Source organism: Notechis scutatus, chromosome 2, assembly GCF_049901735.1.
Source record: "Notechis scutatus isolate UNSWTSFEM ecotype Mainland chromosome 2, rNotScu1.2, whole genome shotgun sequence".
NCBI classification, from domain to species: domain Eukaryota; kingdom Metazoa; phylum Chordata; class Lepidosauria; order Squamata; family Elapidae; genus Notechis; species Notechis scutatus.
In genome coordinates this window covers 211046552-211060469 of record NC_142010.1, presented here as the reverse complement: position 1 = coordinate 211060469, position 13918 = coordinate 211046552, and the positions used below count along the sequence as shown (strand labels likewise).

Sequence of the window (13918 nt, the reverse complement as noted above, 5' to 3'; positions counted from 1 at the left end):
AATGAATATATTTATGCTTGAAAATTAAATTGACATGGTTTAGTTAATATTTATCTGTTACTTAATGTTATTTTATTTTTTTCCTAGATGCAACAATTGTTCCATGAAAACTATGAACGCAACCGGAAGGGTTACATACAGGATCTTCACAACAGCAAAATTCACACCGCAATTACACTTCATCCAAATAAAAGACCAGCCTATCAGTACAAGCTTCATAACTACATATTGACCCGTAAAATTTCAGAATTGCGTTACCGCACCATCCAGCTTCATAGAGAAAGTGCTCTCATGAGCAAACTCGGCAATGATGAAATAAGCAGAGAAGATCAGCTTCTGGGAATGACACCATCTTTCAGTCGTTTCCAGCCCCGTGACAGGAATGAAGTCATTGAATGGGATTTTCTGACTGGAAAGCTCCTTTATTCAATAGCTGAGAATCAGCCACCTAGGCAAAACATTAATAACATCCAGCGAGCAGCATTAGATGACACTGTAATGCAGGTAATGGAAATAATCAATGAGAACTCTAAATCTAGAGGAAGGCTTATTGACTTCAATGAAATACAGTATGGATACCGCAGAGTTGACCCTCTGCACGGTGTAGAGTATATACTGGATTTGCTGCTTTTGTATAAAAGGCACAAAGGAAGAAAGGTCACTGTTCCAGTTCGAAGACATGCTTACCTTCAACAATTATTTAGTAAGCCTTTTTTCAGAGAGGAAGAAGAACTGGATGTGAGAAGTGTGATGGAAAATGAGCAGAGTGACACACAATCCCTCTCTTTCCTTTCTAATTCCCTGAAGATGATCTCACCATTTAAAGACACCAAAGAATTAAGGGGAAGCAATAACAAGAAGATACACATTCTTGTCCCTCTCACAGGAAGATACAATATTTTCTTGAGATTTATGGAGAATTTTGAAAAGACTTGCCTTGTTACAAAGGAGAACGTGTGGTTGGTGGTTATTCTCTTTAGCCCAGATTCTAGTCAGGAGTCCAGTAAACACATAGAATTGATCAATGCATATCGCAATAAGTATCCAACGGCAGACATCACTGTTGTTCCAATGGCAGGAGCTTTTTCAAGAGGTTTGGGTCTTGAAACGGCCTCCTCTCAGTTTGATAATGATACATTGCTACTATTCTGTGATGTTGACCTAATATTTACTCCTGACTTTCTTCAGCGGTGTCGAGCTAATACCATCCAAGGAAAACAAGTTTACTACCCTATTATTTTCAGCCAGTATGACCCCAAAGTAACCTATGGAGACCACCCTCCTGTGGACAGTTATTTTGTTTTCACTAAGAAAACAGGGTTTTGGAGAGATTATGGGTTTGGTATCACTTGCATTTATAAAAGTGATCTTATAAATGCAGGTGGATTTGATACCTCAATTCAAGGTTGGGGACTTGAGGATGTAGACCTTTTTACTAAAGTGGTAACTTCTGGCTTGAAGGCATTTAGAAGCCAAGAAGTTGGGGTTGTGCACGTGTTCCATCCAGTTCATTGTGATCCCAGTCTAGAGTCTAAACAATACAAGATGTGCTTGGGATCTAAAGCAAGTACATTTGGCTCTGCAATGCAATTAGCTGAAATATGGCTAGAAAAGCATTTAGGTCTTAGGTATAATCATACTTTCTCCTGATATTTTAACCGGGACTGGCTTCCTAAGAGAAGTTTACCTCATTGCTTTTTCATTTCATCATTGCATTCTTAAACTTCTCTTTGTCTTCCAAAGGATTTGTCTTTGACCTTTAACAAACATCTATTAGGAATATTGGAGATTCCTGCTGAAGTGATGTGTCTTTCTGTCCTTGATTCATAAACTGAGTGAAATAATTGCAACAGAACAGTTGCATAGATAACATCCATCACTAGGAACATCAGAAAAATAGTCTCTTTGGACTTCAGGATGCAATATTGATCTTGATTGTGTCTGTCAAACTTAATGTGATACAAATATTTTTCAGTGAAGGTATCACAAAAGTGCTTTATGCTTCCTCTGGGAAAGAGACTCTGGCAAACTTGAGTTTTATAATTTATATGAGGACTGAAATAAAACTATTCTTTATAATTTTTAAGTAATAAATAATGGACTCATCTATTTTTTAAAATAAGGGAAAAATACATTTTCCAGGTGCAATGGTACTGGCTACCAAGACCCTTAAACAGCATATCAAATTGACCTCTTCAGTACTCTGCAAATGGACTGTATTTTCTCAAGAAAACATAACTTAATCAGATATTTGCATATGTTGAGAAGGTTATAAATCAATCATATTCATTTGCTGGCAAGAAGAAATAATGACACAATATGATTATTTATAATAAAGAATAGGCATGTGATCTTGTGTTTTCTAAAACAAGAATATTTTGCTTTGTTTCTGTTTAGATTGAACGTCTAATATATACATAGTTTTCTAATTCCTTTCATAAGACTGCACTTGTAAAAAAGGGAAATCAAAGGGTACTTAATATTGTCTTTTTATAATTCTGTGTTCATATTCTGAATCAATTGTTGTCAAACTTTAAAGAAAATGTAATTATTTAACTATGAAAGTACTATTGCTGGTCAAAGTTCTTGCAAATATATTTATAATAGTGAAGATATATAGAAAGTGGAATGTGTTAAGGTTTTCTTCTCTGGAAAATCCAAAAATTCCAGAAAATATATTACGGTTAGTGAAAAAATATTAGATGGTTATGTTCTGTTAAAATGAACACAAACCATGACCACATTATCATTCATACAGTGATTTTGATTAAATTTATGACATGTTTTTAAAACCTGAAACATTCCCAAGAAAGATACATTAACCCTGATGACCAATATAATATGATCAACTTTAAAAAACATATCAAGCATCTCTAAATAAATAAAATCTGGTATTTTTAAGAAAAGGTACTGAACAGTATGTTATAATGGCCACGATAGAATCTGAACTTATTGCCTGAAACATCTAATAGAATCAGCAATTCTCACAATTTAATTGGCACATAGCATGCTCGCCATGGCACTATATATATATATTAAACTAAATTGGGAAAGAGCAAGAGATAAGTATTCTGAATAAGATATATTTGTATCTTATTCAATTTTCTTTTACAAATAATAAGAATAACCATGGCAACTATGTTTCAGAATCAATATTTTATTAACTTAGATTAAATATAGTAAGAAATACATATTTAGTGATGAACTGGGTAGGTTTACAAATTCAGGACAAAGCAATGTACTCTCTTGACCATTACACCAAAGATTCTTCCTAGATATTATTTTTCTTTTGTATATTTCTTTTTTTCAAAGCATGTTAATACTAGTATTTTCTTGTGACAGTGGTAATTTCTCTCATTTTAGATATGATTCCCAACAGTGTTTCAATTCAGTGTGCCATATTTATACACAGGTATAATTTCATTTTACATCTATGAACACATGTACAAATCCCACTACTATAAAATTAGTCCTGATTCAAAATTACATACTGCAAATTCTTCCCAGATCAATAGCAATTAGCATATTATATATATATGATTGGGATTCTACAGTACCAACCTCAGTTGTACTCTTTTTAGCTTCATTGCATAACTGCTATAGCAAATAAGCTACTATTTTTAGTTGGCTCATTACTTAATATTTAATGTCCATGTAAGATGAGGTTTGCATACAAACTTCTCATATTCATGATTAGCATATGGAATATCAAAACTATAATAGGAATTTAGAGAGTTAATTTGGTGTAATGGTTAAAGGTGCTAGATTAGAAGCCAGGAAACTGTGAGTTCTCATCTTGCCTTAGTTGCAAAGTCAGCTGGATGACTTTGGGTCAGTCTTCTCTCTCGACCTTAGGAATAAGGCAATGGCAAACTATTTCCAAAAATATTTGCCAAGAAAATAATGTAGTTGTCATGAATTAAACCTGACTCATAAGTGAAATAATTAAGTCAAGTATACATGAGATATGGAGGGGGGGAAGCTATTTTATCTTCACAAATGAGGTACTAGATTATCTTATAAGATAGAATATAGGCAAAGAGATTTTAAGGCAAACAAATAATTTGGAGTGCTGATATAATCTGTGGCAACTCCTTAAAATGCACCCCTGGAGCTCCTCTGTCAAACGCTGATGAAATCAGAAGATACAAGCAGTTCAAATGAGTATAAAGATTTATTTCGAACTTATGCTGTCTACAAGACAGCCAAGCAAATTAGTGGTAGGTAAATTCAAGGAATTCAAGGTAGGCTGGATTTAGATTTCTTGTGGGTGTGAAAGGACTCATAACTGATACACCTTTGACCCCTCCCTCAGGCTTAGCCTGATCATCTACAACCATATTCCTAGGAATAAATATGGCTGCTTTAAAAAGTTGCAAGCAGGTGCTATGCTTGCACCTCAACATACTCCAGAACATCTTTTCCCCTTCAAATCCAGAATGCTGCCTAGACCTATCAGGTTAAAGAATTCTTATTACTTTGGGACTTAGAAAGAATAATGAAAATTAAAAACATTCTGTCTGAATTTGTTTTGTGGTTATAGAGTGACATGCACAACTACTTGTGAAAACCAAAACCTTGTCCTCCAAAATGTGTATTCTTACTACATTGTCATATTGTAATTTCCTTTTCTAGATATTTTTTTCTTTATCTGTTGTTTGGGACACATATATTTCTTGTTAACTTGAAGTTTTAAAATGTCAATTAACTGTATTTGAAGAAGCTAAGCTCTCCCTGGTAATTTCAAATGCAAAAAATCATGAGAGTTTACCCTAACTCCTTGATAAAAATGTTGAATATTTGTCCGTAGCCTTAAATTAACATAGTTTGCTCAGACAAAATTTCACCATATAGCATGAACTGAACTTAATGACTGTACAGGGAATTCTGCGTATAAAGGACTTGCCGGATCGGGTCCTGAAATGAAAAAAATGAAATGTCAATTCTTATTCTTTAGAGATATTTATTTAGTGTATGACCAATTCATTTGTTTATATGATGGATTACTTTGTTGTAAACTGGATTATAAATGTTTGTTATAAAATATTGTGTTGTCTTTGGAATAATGTTGTCTTTCTCAGATGAATTGTGTTAGTTGATTTGTGGCAGGAGTGCCATTTTAATGATAACATAATCATAATCTATGCAGATTTGCTGTATTCAAGTGAGCAGGAACTGCCAAGGAACTCACTGGTGTTTATTTCGGATTATCAGGGTGCTTTGCAAGTAGACTCCCAATGAATTATACTCACCGTTAATTTTTTTTTATAAAACAGATCAAATAATGTACCTTTCTCCCTCTCCCTTTTCAAACAGATTTGAGGAGGAGGAAATGGGATTGGTACCTTTTTCTTCTTCAAGCATGGCTGTGCCCAGCACCATCAAACCAATCAAGACCCATACATACTAACTGCTTAGCCAAATTCCTTATTTAAACAAAGCAAACATAGTGGCCGTTATAGGAGTGACAACATGATTAAGGGGAGGAGGACCATTTGGCCAAGGAATCCTATCAAGGGCTCCCTCAAACTAACCCTATTACTGTCACAATGGGTGCTGAAATAGTTCAGATGGTAAGAGTAAGCTTTACATCCATAAGCTCAACTGTGACTTTTAATTTGAAGTAAACCAACACTGTCACTTTCAGAAGGCTGAAAAGGATTGGACCTTTAATGTCTGTGCTTTAAGTATTGGTTAATCACACTAGCTGAGAAAAGATCAATGATAAAGTAACATAAACATTTAAAGGTTTCCTTGTCCAGTCGTGACTGACTCAAGGGGGCAGAACTCATCTCCGATTCTCAGCTAAGGGAGCCTGCATTGTCTGAGAGATTTTTTCCTTCATCATGTAGCCACATGAAAATACAGAATGTAGTAACCTTCCCACCGAAGCGGTACCTATTTATCTACCGTGTTTCTCACATAATAAGGCCGGGCCTTATTTTTTTGACCCCGAAAAACCGGCTAGGCCGTCTTTTCGGGGGTGACTCATTCCCCCTTGCATCCTCGGGTGGGCGGGCGGCGACAGCTTGGATGTTGGGAGACCTTCCGCCACCGTTAATTTCCCTTCTCCCTTGCTGCCGTGGCGTTACAGCAACGCCGCGGCGTTTGGCGCAGCCACGTGCAGCCAGTCAGGGCTCCTCCTGCAACCGGAGCCCTGAGGAGACACTGGCTTCAAGGCGCTCTGTGGCCGCCTTCCCTTTGCCCGATGGTAAAGTGAATTATTTTAAAAACCTCCGCTCATCCTATCAGGGCCGTGCGAGCTGAGCAGAGCCGGGAAAGCAAACCGCAGGTGTTTCCTGGTTCTGCCCAGCCCGTACGGCTCTGCGCGCCCTGGCGGGATGAGCGGAGGTTTTAAAATAATTCACTTACCTTCGAAAGCAAAGAAAAGCCACAGGCGCCTGGTCAAGCCTCTACCAACAACAAAGGCAAATCCTCAAGGTGGGCTGGAGGGAGGTGGCTACGTGCCCCCGGGCTGCTTCAATGCAAGGTCCTGACTTGCAGCATCCTGCTGTTGCCGCCGCGTCCTTTCGCGCCGCCTCCTCCCTCTCCGACTGCGAAACTCGTGTGCTTCGCCAACGCTCCGAGCGGCGAGCTCTTTCATACATAGAGAGAGAGGGAAAGAGCGCCGGCGTGCTCCGAGGCTGGCTCTTTTCTCTAGCCGAGGCTGACAGGAAGTGCCTCCAGGGCCGTGGCAGGCAAGCCGCGGGTGTTTCCTAGTTCTGCCCAGCGCACGGCTCTGCCACGGCCCTGGCGGGATGAGCGGAGGGCCTGGCGGGGAGGCACTGCGTTGCCTTGGTGACATTTGGTGCCTCCGCCGCCTCCTCGCCCATCGCAGGTGGCGGTGGCGGCAAGCGGCGGCGTCGCTGAGGGAAAAGAAGACAGCGCAGCCACCCTTGCTTGCTTTCCCACCTGCCCGCCCCAGATGGCCTCAGGAGCGGCGGCAGTGGCAGCAGGCGCGCACACTCCTGCCGGCGAAGGAGGAGAGGCGAGGAAAGAGAAGGAGTGCGGCAGCAGCGGCTGTCACAGTATCGTCTCATAGCGGGGCAAGGCTGGCAAGCTGAGGTGGCCGCACCAGAGAGCGTCACTGCCGACCCCGTCATGAGGATAAAGGAGCGGGATAGAGATTCAGTCAGAATCGGCTAGAGAAAAGGGGTCGGCAGTGACGCTCTCTGGTGCGGCCACCTCAGCTTGCCAGCCTTGCCCCGCTATGAGACGATACTGTGACAGCCGCTGCTGCCGCACTCCCTTCTCTTTCCTCGCCTCTCCTCCCTTCGCCGGCAGGAGTGTGCGCGCCTGCTGCCACTGCCGCCGCTCCTGAGGCCATCTGGGGCGGGCAGGTGGGAAAGCAAGCAAGGTGGCTGCGCTGTCTTCTTTTCCCTCAGCGAAGCGCCGCCGCTTGCCGCCGCCACCGCCACCTGCGATGGGCGAGGAGGCGGCGGAGGCACCGAAATGTCACCAAGGCAACGAGTGCCTCCCCGCCCGGGCCCTCCGCTCATCCCGCCAGGGCGTGGCAGAGCCGCGCACGCTGGGGAGAACCAGGAAACACCCGCGCTTGCCTGCCACGGCCCTGGAGGCACTTCCTGTCAGCCTCGGCTAGAGAAAAGAGCCAGCCTCTCGGAGCACGCCGGCGTCTTTCCCTCTCTCTCTATGTATGAAAGAGCTCGCCTCGCTCGGAGCGTTTGGCGAAGCACACCGAGTTTTGCAGTCGGAGAGGGAGGATGCGGCGGCAACGGCAGGATGCTGCAAGTCAGGACCTTGCATTGAAGCAGCCCGGGGGCACGTAGCCACCTCCCTCCAGCCCACCTTGAGGATTTGCCTTTTGTTGTTGGTATACTTGGCTTCAGGCTCCTGTGGCCGCCTTCCCTTGCCTTAGAAGGTAAAGTGAATTATTTTAAAAACCTCCGCTCATCCCGCCAGGCCGCAGCAGAGCCGTACGGGCTGGGCAGAACCAGGAAACACCCACGGCTTGCTTTCCCGGCTCTGCTCAGCTCGCACGGCCCTGATAGGATGAGCGGAGGTTTTAAATAATTCGCTTACCATCGAAGGCAAAGGGAAGGCGGCCACAGGAGCGCCTGAAGCCAAATGTCTCCTCAGGGCTCCGGTTGCAGGGAGGAGCCCTGACTGGCTGCACATGGCTGCGCCAAACGCCTGCGGCGTTGCTGTAACGCTCACGGCAGCAAGGGAGAAGGGAAATTAACGGTGGCGGAAGGTCTCCGATATGAAGTGCTCCACCAACGCAGGCAGCACCATATCCGGGCATGCAACAAAGTACTTCCAAATGGCAAGGCCCCCGCCATTCCCCCCATTTCGCATGTTTAATATGGGCCTTAATTTGGGGGAGGGGCTTAATTTGATTTTATGCCAATAAATCATGCTGGGGCTTCCTATTGGTGGAGGCCGTATTGTTGGAGAAACACGGTAGTTGCATTTGCATGCTTTCAAACATTGGGTTTGCAAGAGCTGGGCCAAGTAATGGGACCTCACCTCATCTACACGACACTCAGGCCCAGGCTATCAGCTTTCCAGCTGACAAGCACTGCATCTGAACTGCTGAGCCATCACGCCTCCCTCCAAAGTGACACAAAGTAACATAACCTACTTTTAATCAGGGCAGCACTTCTCATTTTACATAAAAGCAAATGCCCAAATTAAATAAGTAGTTTGGTTCCTCTTGCTAAGTCTTCCTTTTCCATCATCGTCTAATTAACAGAATTCCATGATTCATTGTTCCACTACTGCATCCCAGGATTTTTTTTTTACTTTCTGGCTTGAATTCCTTTCTACCACATTTAAAATAAATAAAATACAGATATTTCTGGTCTTGGCTTAAGGGTATCCACTCTGTTGAAGAGTTTCTAGTTCTGTTGCTGATAGTTTCCACTTGCCTACCACAATAGTTCAGCAGCCTCATGAACATTATTACTTTATTGCTTCCTTCCCTGGCCTCAGTCAGCAATCCCCTTAAAGTCAAGAGAATTCCAAAACCAAACCTGTCTCGGTTTCAGAAATAAACACTGTCAGACAAGGTTTAGTTCCAGCACAGAAAAACAGCACGGTTTAGATTTTCAGTAGTGTGAAATTTTTAATAACACGAGTACTGGTTTAATAAATGTAAATTCAACATTGCTGGGTTAGAATGGGTTCTATATTATTTTAAATATAGCACCATTTCTATATTAAAATCTGAAGGTTTTTTTTAATGCATTCAAATCTTCATCTCTAACATAAACATTAATATTTTTAATCAAAATTTCCAAATTATAAACTTATTTTTCAATAAACTATTTGAAAAATGTATTTTAAAAGATCCAGTGTAGTAGTTAAAGCATTGGGCTAGATTGAGAAATAAGGTATGGTCTTGGCTTTAGACTCAAAACCAGCTGGATGATCCTTGGGTTAGTAATGTCTGTCTCCCTTAGGAATAAGAGCATTACAAATACACACACAGACAATTTTATTAAGAATTTTGATTTTAATAGATATTAAAATCTAATTTCTATTTAAAAAAAAGAATAGAAAGAAGTAGAATGTGCAAGAAAAAAGAAAATAATAAAGGAAAAATAAATAAATAAAGTGAATTCCAACCTATCACACAAGTTTGAACAAATTTAAAAGACTCTTTAACCCCTTTAAGCTTACAAAGATCTCTTCATTTCATATCCTTTCTCTTATATATAAACAAATCCATAAAACATAATATTTTCAGTTTCAACTGAAACTGAAGTCCATAAAGGATAGCCAGAAGTAACCAACTTTATATTCCTTCCTTTCCTTTCAAACAATCTTAAATTTTAGTTCATTCAGATGTTGTTATATTTGATTTACTTTCATTTAATTTGCATTTCCCTTTTAAATTTTCAGCCAGTGTCTTTTGTAGATCCAGTGAAACATTCCTTTTTAAGCTATTATCTTGGTCTAAATTTGTTCTACATCTGTCATTTCTTCAATAACATCTTTTGGAAGTAGTTTATCCATAGAAGTAATCATTACTAATATTATCGATATTGTGGGTATTATTCTTCAAAAGTCTCCTTCAGTATTTTTATTCTATAAACTTTAACAACATTTTACAGACTTGTTAATCTTTTCTTTATCTAAAAGGTTTAGTATTCTTTGTGTCCAGCATTTGAAATCATGAAATTGCTCGTCTTTGTTTTGCCTTGTAACAAAACAAGATCTATTTCCCACAAAAAGCTGTTTGTTCTTTATCATTAATTCAAAAATATTAATGTAAATATTTCAATACTTTAGTTTTATCTGGACCCTTATTCCATTTATGATTTTCTAAGATGAAAAAGCTCCTTGCTGTTTAGTTCAGATTCTTTACATTCTTAAGCTTATGATTAAAAAATTTCCTTCATTCACCACTGAAGGTAGACTCTACCCAACATTTTCAAAGTTGTCATTCTGAAGGTCTCTAAGATCACCAGTTCCTTGGTCTTTTCCATAGTCAGTGGCTCTGCTTTTATAGAGCCCTCTTCAATTTTGCATACCTTCCTTGCAATGCTAAACTTTTTCCCAAAAACCTTGTCAAGAAAACTGCAGGATCCAGGCACATTGACTTAAATGCACCCCACTCAAATCACAGTTGGAAGAGCTGCCACCTTGAAGGGTATCTACAGTCCAAATTCACATGCACAACAAAATCATTACTACATACATCAAAATATTCAACAATGTTCATATTTTCCTACCCTGAAGATCAGAGCTATATTTAGTTGTGAAAGGGTAATATGATGGAAAAATGTGATTAAATGATATAAACTACAAACATGATATTTAAAGATGATTGAATGCTTTGCTGATGATTAGAGTGGAATCCTTATCAAGGATTTGGATTTTAGAAACATCAAATTCCTTATATCAAATGTATCTGATTTTATATAAATACTAGACAACCCATAATCCGCTAGGTCATTTTTTTCAGCAATATTTATCTAAACAGGGAAATGGAATAGCCATGAGTTGGCAAAAATACAATGTGAAGAGGAGCAACTTCCAACTTTACTGCAAGAAGTTTGGAAATCACTCCCTCCTCAGGTCTCCCTTTTACAAAACCTGCCATTTTACTGAGGGAAGAACAAATGGAACTGAGGACTGCATGGAAAACTCCCATTCATCCCTGAGGATCCCCCCCTCCAGCGATGAAAGAAGCTCACCTGTTGACAGCTGGCACCCTCCAGTCAGCCTTATCTCACTAACAGGCATAGTCTCTCATCCTTCCCTCACCACCTACCATTATTAATTTTTCCACCCAAATTTTAGCCTTGTTCCAAAACAGGCAATCTCCATCTGTCTATCAGGCCTTGCCACCATCCAATTAGGTGCAGGAACAGAGGGATGTTGCAAATAGTGCAGGGATACCACTTTCCCTTGTGCAACTCAACCTACAAGTTTCTGGAAAGTACAGTTGGAAGGCTCAGGGGGCCTTGAATGGCCACAACTTCTCCAAAATTCATTTCTCCAGGAACCATGAGTTCCAGCATTCTATAAGTTAGTTCATTTGTTTTTCCTTGGTACAATAATAGTTACCATATACCTTCCAATTTCGCACGATTGAAGGTTTTAGTACTGCATAAATATATACAGAATATAGACCTTGATAATGAAACTTAGTATTTATAATGTGAAAGGAATATTTGCCCAATTATCAGAAATTATTAAAAATCTCCACTTTGCCAACTGAACGGTAGGATGCATCACATTTCAAGATATTTCCACTTATTTCAGAGAAAGTCCAAGAAGTCAATAAATAATTTGAACAGTGTGTTCATTTCTTCTGAAAGGCTGAATTTAACTGTGGAAAGGGAAAAATTATCAGTCATTCTAGATGAATTGCTTGATTATTGCAGTAATGTTATTGGCTTGTAAACCATAATGATCTCTTAATGTATGAGATTTAATATGGATTTCATACAACTGGGCTTTTACTAGATAAGATTTTTAGACTCATTAAAGAAAAGCCTGGGCTTTATTCTATTCTCATGGTAACATGATTTTATTGTATCAGCCACTAACAGATGTCATTAAACTAGCAAGTGTAAATTCTGAGGTTTTATTTCTCTTGAGCATAAAACTCCTTAGAAGAAAAAAATAAAGAGTATACATTGAGGAAAGAAATGGATGTAAGCAATATAAACTAAAAATATAGATGAATTTAGAAAGGTGTTTCTCAATTCTGTGCATAGATATTTTTTTTTGTGCCACAGTCTTGAAGAGACCTCTAAAAATTCTTCACAATCTAGGAGAGTAATGTTCTCCTAAATTAACATTTTATGCTTTAGAAGTTTGCACATTCTTACTGACATGGTATGCAGTTTTTATGTACTATCTTTTAGAACACATGGAAAAGACCAATGATTTAAAAGGTTGGAGGGTTAATCAAGGTTCAGGTACCCTCAGGAATTGCTACAGTGGAAGTTTGAGTAGCGTAGCTGATGTCATACAAAATAAGTCCTGCAGGAGTCATTACAGATCCCTTGGCCTTGAATTTGGGATAGACTTGCACAAGGAACAAACTTCAGTGTATTATTGGCACTTCTGTTGTTTGGGACTAGTAGAACATATAACTAACTTTGTCAATAGCAGCAAAGGGAGCAATGCAGGAGAAAGTAAGCACAACATTAGAATCAGGGCCATGGAGAACATGGTGTGAGAGGAATGGGATATATTTTTTAATGTTGCAACAGTGACAGTGGAAAAAGCCTCTCCTTCCATAGACCCCCAATATTCTGTTTCCCTGAGTTAAATCCCATATTTCTGAATGTTTGATTAGCATTGCAAATAGTGGGGCATCTTTTTCCAGTCCATTCTCATGAATATTTATTGCATTTCAATCTCAACAGTTTCTCTGGAAGCTCAAGGCAGCATGGATGAGAGTATCCCATAATCATGTTCCCATAACAGTTACACACTGTAGAGGAGAATCTTTGAAGAAGGACTGCAATGGCAGTTATATAAACATCAGTCTAACTTTGAAAGAATGGGGAAAGTGAGAAGGATTCTCTTTGGTATAAAAGAATGTTGAGAGGCTTCCAAGGTTTGGCTATTATACCCTGCAACAATAACATAAAAGGATGGAATCTGTTTTTGGTCTGGTCTACCCCGTAGGACTGGGACTCTAAAGTAGAACCAAAATGATTGAATAACCTTGATGAATTCTCTGCAACCTGGGTCTTTTCAGTCCAAGTACATCCTACTAGAGCCTTCTGCAAGCTAATGCCTTCAAGATGTTTTTACACTAGGAAAGTAGAGAAAATGAATGAAAACTTCATGTCTTCATGTCTTCATACCAATTCTTACCACAATTTCAGCTTGTTTGACATTATTTTGGGGAGGAAAATAGTTGAAGTTATAATCTGGCAGGCATATGGAGGGATTATTTAACAGGGACTGGTTAAGGAAGCAAGATCTTCTAACTAAAAATGCCACATCTCAAAGCAGGCATTTAAGAAGATTGGCAAGTGAAAGCACTATTAAGTACATTTCTAATTCTTTTTAAATTTTTTGGTTACTTTATTTTATTTTATCGGATCCTACCATTTAACTGTATGCAGCCAGCCTTACCCAGCAACTGGGTAAGAAAGTTTTTATTTCCATTTGTCTATATAAGAAAAGATAATAGAAAAACTAAGAAACAACAGAATGAATTTTGATGCACTGATATTGCTGAAACCATCTAAGTCAGTGGTCACTAACCGGTGGTCCGTGGACCATTGGTGGTTTGTGAGAAAATGTTGGTGGTTGGCAGAAAAATTATTTGCATTTTTTATATTGCACTAATTACTATTTATCTTTTTAAAAAATTCATATTAGTGGTCCACAGGATTTAAAATTATGAATTTAGTGGTCTCTGATGTCCAAAAGATTGGCGACCCCTGATCTAAGTGACAACCCCTCTTCCTGATCTTACAAG

General features: G+C 39.4%; 1 protein-coding gene across 1 annotated transcript in view; it reads left to right on the top strand.

Moving 5' to 3' along the window:
* The window catches only part of CHSY3 (chondroitin sulfate synthase 3), a 60203-nt gene extending 57852 nt beyond the window's left edge, over nt 1–2351 (top strand). Inside the window, exon 3 of the mRNA XM_026671498.2 lies at nt 88–2351. Within this exon, the coding sequence (XP_026527283.2) occupies nt 88–1650 (1563 nt within the window). The 3' untranslated portion in view covers nt 1651–2351. The remainder of the gene's footprint in view (nt 1–87) is intronic.
* Nucleotides 2352–13918: the final 11567 nt, after the last annotated feature.